Source organism: Glandiceps talaboti, chromosome 18, assembly GCF_964340395.1.
Source record: "Glandiceps talaboti chromosome 18, keGlaTala1.1, whole genome shotgun sequence".
Taxonomy (NCBI): domain Eukaryota; kingdom Metazoa; phylum Hemichordata; class Enteropneusta; family Spengelidae; genus Glandiceps; species Glandiceps talaboti.
The window spans coordinates 10452118-10465698 of record NC_135566.1 but is presented as its reverse complement, the minus strand read 5'-3'; the positions used below and the strand labels follow the sequence as shown (position 1 = coordinate 10465698).

At 36.9% G+C, this 13581-nt stretch overlaps 1 protein-coding gene across 1 annotated transcript; it reads left to right on the top strand.

Annotated features, from left to right (window-relative positions):
- Positions 1–3351: 3351 nt before the first annotated feature.
- LOC144449391 (G patch domain-containing protein 3-like) lies at positions 3352–10554 on the top strand. The gene is made up of 7 exons (XM_078139918.1): positions 3352–3670; positions 4084–4556; positions 5452–5626; positions 7973–8032; positions 8496–8617; positions 9081–9208; positions 9579–10554. The coding sequence occupies exons 1-7, from the start codon at positions 3352–3354 to the stop codon at positions 9781–9783; spliced, it is 1482 nt and encodes a 493-aa protein (XP_077996044.1). The 3' UTR covers positions 9784–10554.
- The last annotated feature ends 3027 nt before the right edge of the window (positions 10555–13581 follow it).

Genomic DNA, 13581 nt, shown 5'->3' with positions numbered 1-13581 from the left:
TGATGGGGATCAAGAGTGTGCATATTTCAACCTATAATAACATCAAATATCTCAATTTTTGTTGCAGTTTCTAAGATAATTTACTCTAAAACAAAAAGAAGAAAGTGTGTGGTTGTAATATTTCAACGGGAGATAGAAATGATGGAAGAGGATCTGGAGAAATATATAACTACTGTGACACTGTTCCAGTGTATATTATGTGATTTCCAACATCCAAATAAATCAAACTTGACTGAACACATGAAAGGTCATCTAGTCCACAAGTGTTCATATTGTTGTCGTTCATTTCTACTAGAGCATAATCTCAACCAACATGTAAATACACATCACAAATATGATGGTGGATATGAAGACAAGAATGCTATTAATGAAATAGTGGTTAAGTCTGTTGACTGTCAAGACACGCCTGAATCATCACCATACTTCCTGGACTCAACACAAAATGGCGATTCTGACATTGACAATGGCAACTATGATGATGTACCTAATACTCCTGACAAAGTGAAAGTCTCAAACCACAAATGTAGCTTCAAACACGTTGAAACATCCATCGAAACAGATGAACATTCTGTCAGGAAAGTTGACAGTTTACCAAAAACCAGGAAAAGAACAAGAAAGACCAAGTCTAATCACGCTAAGAAAGAAAAGGGAAACTTTGCCAAATATAAGCAAAACAATGAAGTCAGTTCTGAAGATGTTTCACCAAAAGGGAAAAAGCAACTAAAATGTTTCACCAAAAAATCACCACCCATGCCTGATAACCCACTCACACATGTAGCTTCAAATAAGAAGTTAAAATCACCTGTGACCACCAATGAGCCACTTTGTCCACCTAAAGTTACCAAACGTCAAGAAAACAAACCAATATCTGGTCATCAACACCAACTGAATACAACAGAAACGTCAGCGATATGTACTAACTCAACAAAAGTCCACACTCCTGCAGTTGCATTAAACACTGAAGATAAGAACCCACAAATTATTCCAAGTACATTACCATCACAAAGCCAGGTTGTGTATCTGATGCCAGCAGCTCTCCAACCAAGTACTCCAAAACAAAATAACAAAACTGTATCACAAATGTTGGAATCAGAAAGAGAACAAAAAAAGTCACCTAGCAGTAATAATGTACTTAACTGGTTTGCACAGACAGCATTACAGCAGCCATCATCGGCATCAACGGAAAAGAAAGACGATACCACAAGACCTTTCCCAGTTGCAATATCTACAACTCCAATAAATAGTTCTACTGCTAGACATACAACTGATTTGTCAGCCCAAGAAAAATGCAAAGATGTAGTTATTTCTAAAGCAAAGGATATGAAACAACTAAATAGGTTACCAACTGCTGATATGTTAACAGTCGGTATGTTGAACACTTTGAGACAAACATCTTCCACTAAGACCCCTGTATCAGCATCATGTAGCAGTGACAAAGCCAGTTCATCCCTGACTGACCAATGCATAACTCCGGTAACTGCACCTAATGACAAAAATAACCCAAATGTAAAAGTAGCAGCAGTCAAAGAGACAGTGAAAATACAAGTCAAAAGTTGTGATTCTGTGGAAGAACAGGTAGATAAGGAAATATATGATGGAAGAGAACTTGACATTGTTAGAATGGCCAGACAAAAAGCTGACCAACTTACAAAAGAACTAAGAGAACTTACCGCTCGTGATTGTGAATTTTGCGACAGAAAATTTAAAAGTGGTAGATCACTTGGAGCACACAAAAGGCAAATGCATGCTGATATTTTGAGTCAAATGAAATCAACTGGAGGCCCATTCTTGTGTAACAAATGTAATTATCGTACAGCGTATAAAGAATTACTTCAAGTTCATCTCAAAAAACACTTAGCACAATTACAATGTAAAGTATGCTCCAAATCTTTCCTCGTCAGTGAAGCATTACGAAGACATGAAAAAGAGCATGAAGAACCACAAGGCAATCTGAAGACCATGCTGTGTGATACTTGTGCCTATCAAACAACCAATGAGATGTCATTTAAAGAACATATTGCCTCACACTTGAAAGTGAAACCCTTGAAGTGTGAATTGTGCGCTTACAGAACAGCTTCTAAGAAATATATGACAAGACACATGTACAGGGAACACAATAAAGTGAGTGTTACCTGTTTACGTTTAACATGCCCCAAGTGTGTCTACACATGTAAATCACCGCAACAACTTAGAATCCATATTAACAACCATGAAGGTATCAGCAAATACAAATGTCCAGCATGCAAACTCGCTACCAACTACGTCAGAAATTTCAAAATTCATTTGAAAACAAAACACCAGCTTGAATTTGTTGGTAGAAGTGACCAGTATTCTATAGTTGCCATGCAGTCAGATGTTGTCATATCATAAAGACATGGACAAAATTGTTACAGAATTATTATTATTTTGTACATGTTAAGTTTTTTGTTTGTTCTACAGCCCTATTTTTCCTTTATATTTGACACTGAACTAAGTGAACGTACAATGTACGTTCACTTAGTTCAGTGTCAAATACGTACATATACGTATTGTACATGCCATTAATATTTTACCAATCTAACCTATCATTTGGTTTTATCGACAGTGTTTGATAGCTGTACATCTTCACATTGACCAATTCTATTTTGTTTGATGATGATGACGATTTATTTATGATTAAAGAAATGTTCCTATACTCCCTTGTGTTTTCTTCTTGTCTTGTACTGTATTGTTTGGAAAGTGAAAGCTGTTCAGATATTAATCTCCATTACCCACAGTCTCACCACTGGGAGCCCTCCTTCGAGACCACCCAGATGAGGTTTGGGGTGGTCTCACAAGCAGAGACCCCAGCAGCGAGAGTCTGGGTAACCGAGACTATTCATGTATGCCCTCCCACTGCAACATTTCACAAAATGCCCTCCCACTGGATCCACATGCCCTATGCCCACCACTATTAAAAACAGTATATCTATGCCTGTTTCTCATTTTCTCTTCCCCCCACCCCACACCCCCATTGGAATACTCCCCACTACCCTATCCCATCATTCTGCATTTAGTTGATGCATTGCCGATACCTTTCCCTTCTCCCCTTGTCCACACAGTCTACTGAAATAGAAGTTTTGTCCACAGAAATACCTGCTGTGTTTCATTTCCCACTGACCAAAGCAACACATTTTCCCACTGAAAAATCATGTGCGAACAGCTTTTTGCGAGAGCAGTTGCTTGGCAGCATCTCCCCCTCCAAAATCTATACTACGGCTGCACCTCTGTAATGCTTCAGAAGTATCGACGTCGAAAGCCTATATAAAAACGTAGGATAAACACTTTGGAACGTAAGAGGGCAGTAGCACCGTCATATCGTAAATAAACAAGATGGCTACTGACAACGATGGGACGTCGTCGGAAGACAGTGTTTACTGTGTTGTTAGAAATATTCCTGTGAATTTCCATTCGGCCGACCTAAGAAACTACTTTTCACAGTTCATTGAATCGAAAGGATTCCTTTGTTTTCATTTCAGGCACCGCCCTGAAGCTAGATCGGAGGGAACCAAATCAGTGACATTTTGTTGTGTTACCAAATTACTGCCAACTTGTTTGGATAGGTTTATTAAAATGTACCATGGAAAGCTTTGGGTTGGGAAAGATGGCTCGAGGATACCAGTAAAGTGTCTTATATCTAGGATCAAACTTCGTAATGATGGTATGTATTGATAACTTTTTACACAATTTTAGCTGTGTAATTCCACAGGTACTTGAATCAATCTGTAGTATGGGAAAAATTCGTATAGTTACAAACTTACAAGGCTAAGTACCATTTATTCCTGCTTGCAGACGGTGCAGGGGTCTAGATTACTGACATGTCCCTCAACACTAAAGGGACGACTTACTCAGTATGCCAACAGGAATAAAGTACCACCAGAAATCTTTTGCTTGGGGTGTGGATGAGAGTGTCTGTCAGTCTGTCTGTCTGTCAGTCTGTATGTATGTATGTGTGTGTGTGTGTGTGTGTGTGTGTTTGTTTGTGAGCATGTGTACATCTAGACTATTTAGCCCACAATCACAATACCTATGTTACATAACTTGGTTCGTATTTTTTTATCGCAGATTGCAATCTTACAGAATATAAAACAAGAGGAGAACAGAAACACATACCACCTGAGAGAGAAACATTTACAAAAAGTGACTTATGCAACTTGCCAGAACTTAATCCCCCAGCAGCTGCTATGCCAAATGGAAATGTTGGAACACCAACTAAAGTCTTTCTGGATTTGATTGCTGCGTGTCGAATGCCTTCATCAGTGATAAAGAAACTTGGTTTGGTCTTTCCCAGGACTAGGTCCAATAGGAGATATGGGAATGTACCATTTGACTATGGAGGGAAGATAGCTATGTACAATGATGATGAAACTATTGTTACAGCAACAGGAGAGGACATTTTACCAGGAAAATCTATAACAAATTTACAAACAAATTTACAAACAGATGTCAAAAAACAATCTCCACAAAAACCAGAAGAGGACGCACTACATGATGATCCCTGTCACCATAGCGACAACTTAGCTGAAGACTCAGATGAGGTACATATTGCAGTTGGTGCACTCAGTCATTGCTATGTCTACCAGAAGTACAACATAGCTGTTGGTTTAGATAAGATACATATTGTAGTGGGAGGGGGGGGGGGGGCATTTAGTTGTTACCATGGCACCATAGCAACATATCAATGTCTATGATATAAAAATGATTCACACAAACACTATATGTAGGTACTAGTAATGATCATCATGACTAAAAAATGACAACTAATGTTAATTTAATATAATATCATAACTAGGCAAAGCCCATAAGCTCATGCAGGGTAGATTCATTTGTGACTGGCCACCTCACGATGATATCGTAGATAGTGCCCTCATCTCAGTGCCCTCCACGTGGAGAATGCACATAGTATATAGAAAGCGCATGCGTAGCCATTGTACCGCAATACATCCTTGGGAAAAACCATGAAAAAAAACATTGCATAGTAAATAGGATGCGTACTAGTCATTGAGATGCTAAACGGCTGCTTTGCGGCTGCTGTGTGAGCTAATAAGGAATTCAGTGTCTTTTCTCTGTTATTACCTCCCATAAAGGATAGTTATGTTATGCCCTTTAGTATGAAAAGTCCAGCCATTGGTGTGGCTGCTTTAAAGTGTAAGGAACACCTGGATCTTTTTAGGCGAGTTATGGTTCTGTCTCTGTACTCTAAACCCTGCTATCTTTATCTCAAAAGATGACCAGGTTTGAATGAGAATATAATGAATATTATGAAGTCATCACCACAAAAGGGCTATGGTATTAGTAGAAACACAACTTGACACTTTTCCTATACTTATAGTATTAATTATAACTGGTCATATCTAATTATTACAGTCAGAATACATACATCTGTATTTCCAGTTGCATGGTGATTGATCTGTTGTTTATTTTGGTCTCCAGGACAATGATACATGTGAAGATTGGGAGAGACATGAAGCCTTACATGATGATGTCACTCAACAAGAGAGAAATACAGAAAGGTTGTATGAAGAGGAAATTGAATTGAAATGGGAGAAAGGAGGATCTGGACTAGTCTTTTATACCGATGCTAATTACTGGGATGAACAGGAAGGAGGTATGGTTAGTGTGTGAGTGTGTGTGTGTGTGTGTGTGTGTGTGTGTGTGTGTGTGTCTGTGTCTGTCTGTGTGTGTGTGTGTGTCTGTCTGTCTGTCTGTCTCTGTCTGTGTCTATGTGCCTGTGTTGTGCATGCATGCATGCATGCATGTGTGTTTGTCTGTCTCTGTGCACCTGTGTGTGTGTGCATATGTACGTGTATGTGTGGATGTGAGTGTGTGAATGTGTGTCTGTATGTGTCTGTCTGAATGTATGTCTGTCTGTGTGTGTCTCTCTCTGTGTCTGTATCTGTGCTCTGTGTCTGTGTTATGTGGTGTGTCATCCATCACAATATGGTTGAGTGATCTTAGTGTGAGATAATAAAACTGACAGAGCTAGTTTTTCCAGCACAAAAGAATGACCCTATCTACACCTTATGGGTTCACTGATAAGATATCTAAGACATACAGTAGTAAGACTGTGGTATTTACACATTGGAGTTTAAAAGATCAGTCAATAGACCTATTTAGCCAGTATAATATAGACTACACTCTACTTTCCAAAATTGACAGCCTATATGGATCAATGGAGTAGTATCTAGCTATATGTACAAAAGAAAATACAAGATATATTTACTATGTGGTCAGTGTGTGAACTTAAGGGAAAATGACTACTGGTCATAAGGACCGACATGTAGCAAATACTGCTGGTCCTTAAGGAAAACTGCTGGTCCATATTCAATGCAGTTCACGTTCACGACCTGTCTCTACACCCCCCCCCCCCCCATTAAATGAGTTTGAACTTTAATATGATAAACATATCTTTAAATATAGTAAAGTAAAAGAGAGTACAACAAATTGTTTACTATCCACTATTATTTCATCAATCTGTTCTTACAATTGAAAATTTCTACTCACAGAGTCAAAAAATAACGTGGAAGTAAATTTTGGATTCACAACCAAGTAATTTTTGAGATTTCCATTTGTAACTATGAACCCAGAGACTATGAATACTCATAATCTGTTCCTATAGACTATAGTGGTCTGATACTGAATGTATTCATTTCCACCATTATAGAAATTCAGATCCATAGATTGTAGATATTAATTATTATGGGTCAATGAATCAATAAATCTACATTATCTGCAATCTCTAAGAGTCCTCTCTTTCCTCACTATACGATTCACTAAATTATGAACCACGTACATAATCCAAAGTCAAAATCGTCGTGTGTGTCAACAGCTAATGTAGCTTTCCCACCGTTAGCGAACATAGACCCACAAATCCATCATAGCAGAAAGTTTCGTCGCATATATAACTATCCCTCTTGAAAACTGTACATTCGCTTTATTTCTATTTCCATCCACACAGTGACATGGACCGGTTTCGTCTTCTTTCAGTGTTCACAAAAATGTACTGAAGCCACCCCCCCCCCCCCCATGAAGCCCTACACGTATACCCTACCGTGGTGGATTGAGTATCGTCTCTGACTGTTTGTGTAAGAAATGATGTGGTGATGTGGTGACTGTACTGTCCTGTTTCATCCACTCGGTACCGGTGTTTGGCTTGATGCAGTAATTTTCCAGCAACAACAATGGCAACAAAAATTGCAATATTTCTAAGTTTATACGTTGATTACTACATGACAGGACGTACATTATCATATGCATCAAATTGAAAACAATCAGATTACGCATTTTTTTAAATTTTATTTACTTTTTAAACTTTTTTTTTTTAAATATCGCACTGAAGATATTTTACGAAGCATACCTGCCTTCTTTATTAGTTAAACCGCCATTTTCAGAGTAGTTTATATGTCTTCCGTCAGTTTGTTTTGATCATGGCCACACACATGGGAACTCCGGTATGCTACGTCATTTGACATGATATCAACATTGACAACAACACGTAGCGAGCTAGCGAGCTCTGCCACTTGACTTGAACGAGATGTCGAGAGTAAAATAGGTAACACAAGATCAGATTCATGTAGGTGAAATTGGATATATCTTTGAATACATGTTATTATTTACTCCAAATTTCAATTGGTCATAAGGACCGATAAGTTGTTGTAATTCTGAAAAACTGTTGGTCCGAACGGAAATCTGATGGTCTCGGGCCGAAGGACCGGCGTTAATTTCGCACGCTGTATGTGGTAATGCGGTATATGTCATATATGAAAGACAAATCAAACTAACATGTGAACAATACCTTCTCAAATTGTCATGTGACCCAGTCATATATGCCATTTATTTTAGAAACAGTTACTTGTACACACGGCCTCAGCAATGGAAAGATCATCTACAAATGTGTAATATGAGACATTTTGAACATAACAGATTTATTAATGTTGCTTTGTTTTCTCTGCAGACTTTGATGAGAGAACAGCAGATGATTGGGATGTTGATATGAGTGTATATTATGATCCAGGTATGTACAATCCAGGCAAAACAGCCAAAATATTTGGGGTTTTTTGGTGAAAACTAAATCCCTTGGAATTGTACTAAAACAACAGTACTATCAACAGTATTAGTCTCTTGGTTCCTTGGTTCTTGATCATGTGTTCAACCACAGTCCTGTCATCATGGGGACTGACTTACACATGAACACAGTACCTTACATATGACGCTCTACCATCAAATTAGAACACTCTTTCATTTTTTTCAATAGATATGGAGGGCCAATGATCAAGATAAACCTCCCTTCCATATTAAAAAACAATATATATTACTTCAGAATTGTGCCAATTTTGATATGTTGGGTAACATTTTGAAAGACAATGAATGCTAAGCATCTCTCAAAGATGGTGTTTGTAAATCACCACTTGTTAGAGTTCATAAACTTTACTGCATAACTCTCCTTGCTGACCCTCAAGTATAATTTGTCTGAATAGATGGAGGTGATAAAGATGCCAGGGATTTTGTACAAATGAGACTAGAACAAAAAAGAAGAGCGGGGATCTATGATGGAATTGGCACACATGGCAAGATAGGAAAATTTGAAACATACACAAAGGTATGTTTTTTGTTTATTTCCTGATAAACAGATTGACACTTCACTCCTTGTAGCTATTAGAGAATATCTCTGAATTAAAACATTCACTTTGTACTACTAGGGTATATTTGTAGATTGCTACCATGTTTTAATCCTATGCTCTTATAAAGGCTGCAATGGATTGTATGCTCCCGAGGGAGTTGAGGAAGTAAAAAGGGCCATTGTGCCACTGTAGATGCAAGGCAGGGGTAATAATTGTAAAGCGCTTTGAGTACAAAGTGGGAAAGCGCTATACAAAAACCAACATTATTATCATTATTTGCTGTTTGTCATGTGACCAGTAAGGACATATTTTTTAGCCCAATGAGGCAGTCCAGCTTTGTCATGTGACCATTTTACATGTGGTATTTTTAGACCATACGAATGTAATATCATGTTGGTAGTGGTACAAAGTAGAATTTATTTGTATCAATTCCTTATCCAGGGCATTGGACGCAAGGTGATGGAAAAACAAGGATGGATTGATGGGGAAGGCTTAGGATCCAGTGTGAAGGGAATACCGCAAGCTTTGGAAAATGACGGCCAGAATCCTAAAGAAAGGAAAGGATTTGGGTAAGAATGAAAAGATTGTGTATTGTAACAAAAAATTAAGACATCGTACTCAGAGAGAGAGACAATGTTATGAAACCTTGTTGGAGCCAAATTTTGAAAGACTATCATTGTTTACTTACCCATGATGCTTCACTCCAGTGTATTTAGTATGTTGTCAGTGCCAGATTTGCCAAGCTGTGTATCGGTAACTCTTCGTTTTAAGAGGTTCTGTGCTGCAGGGTTGGTGAAAAGTACTTTTCTAGCCTTCATAAAGTAAGAGTAATGCTGCTACAACAAAACAAGCCTCACTTTTGTTCCCCTGTAATTTATAGTTTGATTACGTTATGCATCCTAAATATTCATTTCTCTGTTTGTAAATTTCATACACTAGATACTATGGTGAAAAACTAAACAAGAATGTTCCTAAAGTTGGTGGAAGGAGAACAGCTGAAGATTGTATTATTTCAACAGTTTATGATGACCCTAAACAAACTGATCCAGCAGAACTGTTACTACGGTCACAACATCCATGGACGTTGAAATACAGACATGAAATCAAATTTAGAAAAGCTACAGACAATGGTGGTGGCAGTTGATCATCTCATCTCCTATCGCTTTGATCACAAGAGGGCAGGCTTCAATGTAAAATGCTAGTCCCTTTGTAGACAGACAATACCATTCATTGACAAGATGCCATTTTTATCATGCTGAGTATCATTAGTAATTTAAAGATGTCACAAGATCTGAACAGTGAAAGATTGTGTGTAGTTCATTTTGATTGGCTGGAAGACAATTGCTAGCCTCTGTTAATGATAACCAGACATTCTGATTGGCTGGAAGATGATAGCTAGCCTCTGATAATGATAACGAGACATTCTGATTGGCTGGAAGACAATAGCTAGCCTCTGATGATAACTCTATTTGGGTCAGTTCAACTTTGTCTTCTTTGAGAAAGCATGTATCTACTTGACACCTTCTCATTTGGTTGTCCATGTATATAACTTTGTCATTTATATTGACATTCACCTTGATCAAACTTCAAAACTAGATACACAAAAAATAACACCCCTACCAATATACACATGGATGCAAGCTCACTTGCAGGTTAATGTATCAACATCGACATTTGAACTATTAAAATACAACACACACTTGAAATTTGGTGAATGTAAAACTAAAGTTTTCATACAGGCCTGTGGATTTGTTTCAACAGTGTGCAGTATTTCAATAGTTCAAATACCACTTTCATCATGAGCAAAAGTGAAAATTAGATACCTATAAAGTAACATCCGTACAAAATATCAAAATATATCATGCCAATCTCCCCTGTTTTTTTAAAACAGTTTTGCACATATTATTGCATGTCTATCTATAACTCAACAGTGACAACTCCATTTGTGATAAAATACTCAGTTCATGATATCTCATTGATTAAATGTATTACCATCCCCAATAAATTATGACTCGTAAACACATCATGTATCTTGTACATTTTATTTTGAACAAATACATTCAATACTCACATATCCAAGCAATACAAAACATAGCACCATACAAGGCAAGTTATGTAGATAATATACAAAATACATCACGAACCCTCCCATAAATACATATGAAATTTATCCATTTTATACAAATAGTGACACAGAACATTCTACAAAGATTATTATTCAGTAAATAATCTCTAACATCTGAGTGAATCTAGCTCTCTTTGTGAGATCTGTCAGGAAGCTTATTAGTTAAATTTCTTCATGTTTAACTTTTTATCGTTTCTGCCATCTAAACTACAATATATGCAGACTGCGTATTTGCTTATTATGATCAGTCCCCCCCCCCTTTCTAGCCGAAGGCTATCTCAGTTGGCATGCTGAGATTTTATTTCATACATTGTCATAATTCAGTTTGTGTGCCGAATTGTACTTGAATCTTAGCTTGCGTCCTAAGATGTTTTGCTGAATGGAATCGTTCGATTGTGGTGTCCCGGTTTGCGTGCCTGGACGCCGTAGTAGACTTTAATCCCCACGACAGACACTCGATTAGCATGTCAAGTAAATATTACCCTTTTTACCCTCAGAGTGAACGTCGTGCCCCCTTCCTTTCTTCCTTTTATCATACAGCGTATTATTATTGTCAATTTGATTTCAGAGTTAATAAATATTTGCCTGTTGGCTTTACACTTTATTTCTTGTGTGCTCATAATATAATTTGGTGTTCCGAACGTTAATTTGGTTAATTACACCCCGTTTATTTACCACAATCCCACAAAAAGAAACTACGAAACTTCACACTATGTTCACTAGTCTCGTCTGTATGTAAATGAATTTCCAGGATGTCTTGCTTTTACATTGTAATCTCTAAATGACCTTACATGCTTTAGAAAGTACACCATTTATAACCAAGACAAACATAGGATGGAAAACTGAAAAACACATATATTTACTTGCTGGTTGTCTCCTGACTGTACAATTGTATTCTGTACAAATAAATTATGAAAATATATCAAATGTATATGAATTATATTACAAAACACATGTATAATTAAAAAATAAAATTTTATAAAGAAAGTGGAAGGCTGAATGATGTTTTAACAAAGTGACATTTTGTGATATGATTAGAAGAGTAAACTTGGCAAACAATCTTTAAAGTGGCCATATGGATGAGAATTTGGTATTTATTTTGGATTTTTAGTTGATAAAACAGCTTCACCTTGTTTTTCTACTTGAAAAACATAATGCAAAATAACATATACCAAGTCCATGTTCATAACTCAATACATTGCAAAAAGATGCACAAAGTGTAAAAAGTTTGTTATTGTACATACAATAACAAACATTTTACACATTGTTTAATGTTTTGCCGTTTATTGAGTTATGAACATGGACTTGGTATATGTTATTTCACGTTATTTTTTCAAGTAGAAAAACATGGTGAAGCTGTTTTATCAAATAAAAATCTAAATTAAATGCCAAATTCTCATCCATATGGCCACTTTAATACATAATTCAGATACTAATTTGAACTACTTCCCATCTTGAATCAAGTACTTGCCTGGTACTTGGGAACATCTCAATTATTTGGAGTCTTGAGCAGATACATGGAAAAAAAGATTTCAGTCCTGCATGCGGTCCTGCACTGCTGCAGCACTGTGGTTGCCAAAATAGGGCAGCACTGCACTGTCACTTGACTGAAATTCAATACACACCTACTATATTCAGAAAATCAGCTGTTCAGATAAATAAACCAGAAGATGTTACAACAAATGCATAATTTGCAGTTTTAAAATATTCTTCAATTATTTCAGATATTGGATATAGACCAAATCAAAACAGCAATATACCGGTACTTATATCCAGTCAATTACAGCATTTTGATCAAGTGTTCTTGTAAAATTAAACACTGCCATAAATACTAACAGAGAGTAACACACATATTTCACAAATGATCTTTCCTTCAGAAAATACTACTGCCATTGCACCTCATATGTAGAATCTGATTTGTTATGGACAAATGTTTTCGGGTAGCAAACAAGTGGATGCTCTACTGTCTGTCTTGAAAATATTACCTTGATATTCATAATAACTTGTAAACAAGTGACCTTATAATGGGGTCAATATGTAAATTTGTAGTCGACTATTGGCTTGTCAGTTGTTACTATTGGTAACAAGTTGTAATGACGCAAGGCAAGAACAGTGAACTGACTGTACAATAGATACCAAGCTTTTGTAATCAAGCTAGGGAGTTAGAGTTAGACTCCCTAGAATAAAGCTGATTTGAATAGATCTACATTGGATAATGTTCAATTTAAGTCTAGATGTAGAATCATCTCAGAGGATATTTCAGTGGTAAACTTTCATGACCCCATGTGTGACACCAGAGTAGCATATCAGGTGCCATCCTTGTCTGAATAAATTGACAATGAATTGGTAAACATGTCATCTAACTATTGTGTTCCGCATTGACACAACACCACTTCCAAGAAAATAAATCTAATTTTATGGGTTTGTAAGAAGAACAAGTATCAGTCCAACTACTGGTGTGCACCTGTTGTTGTATACAGAAACAGGACTTGAGGGAAATATTGTAGTGGGTATGAAAGAGAACAAGCTCCAGTTCCCGTAAAAATATATTCTCTATTAGAAATTACACTGACGTTTCGGTCTCACACAAGAGAAACTTTCTTCAGGAATAATTCACCATACCTGTTCCAATCGGTAGACATCATGCACTTGTTACAATGTTTTGCTTTCTACAGTCTATCCCTGAAGGAGATCTCTTGTGCGAGACTGAAACATTGGTGTCTAATTTCTAATAAAGAATATATCATTTTTCGGAAACTAAAACTTGCTCGTTTCCATACCCACTAAATTTATATTGGCTTACAGGGTACTGGAGAG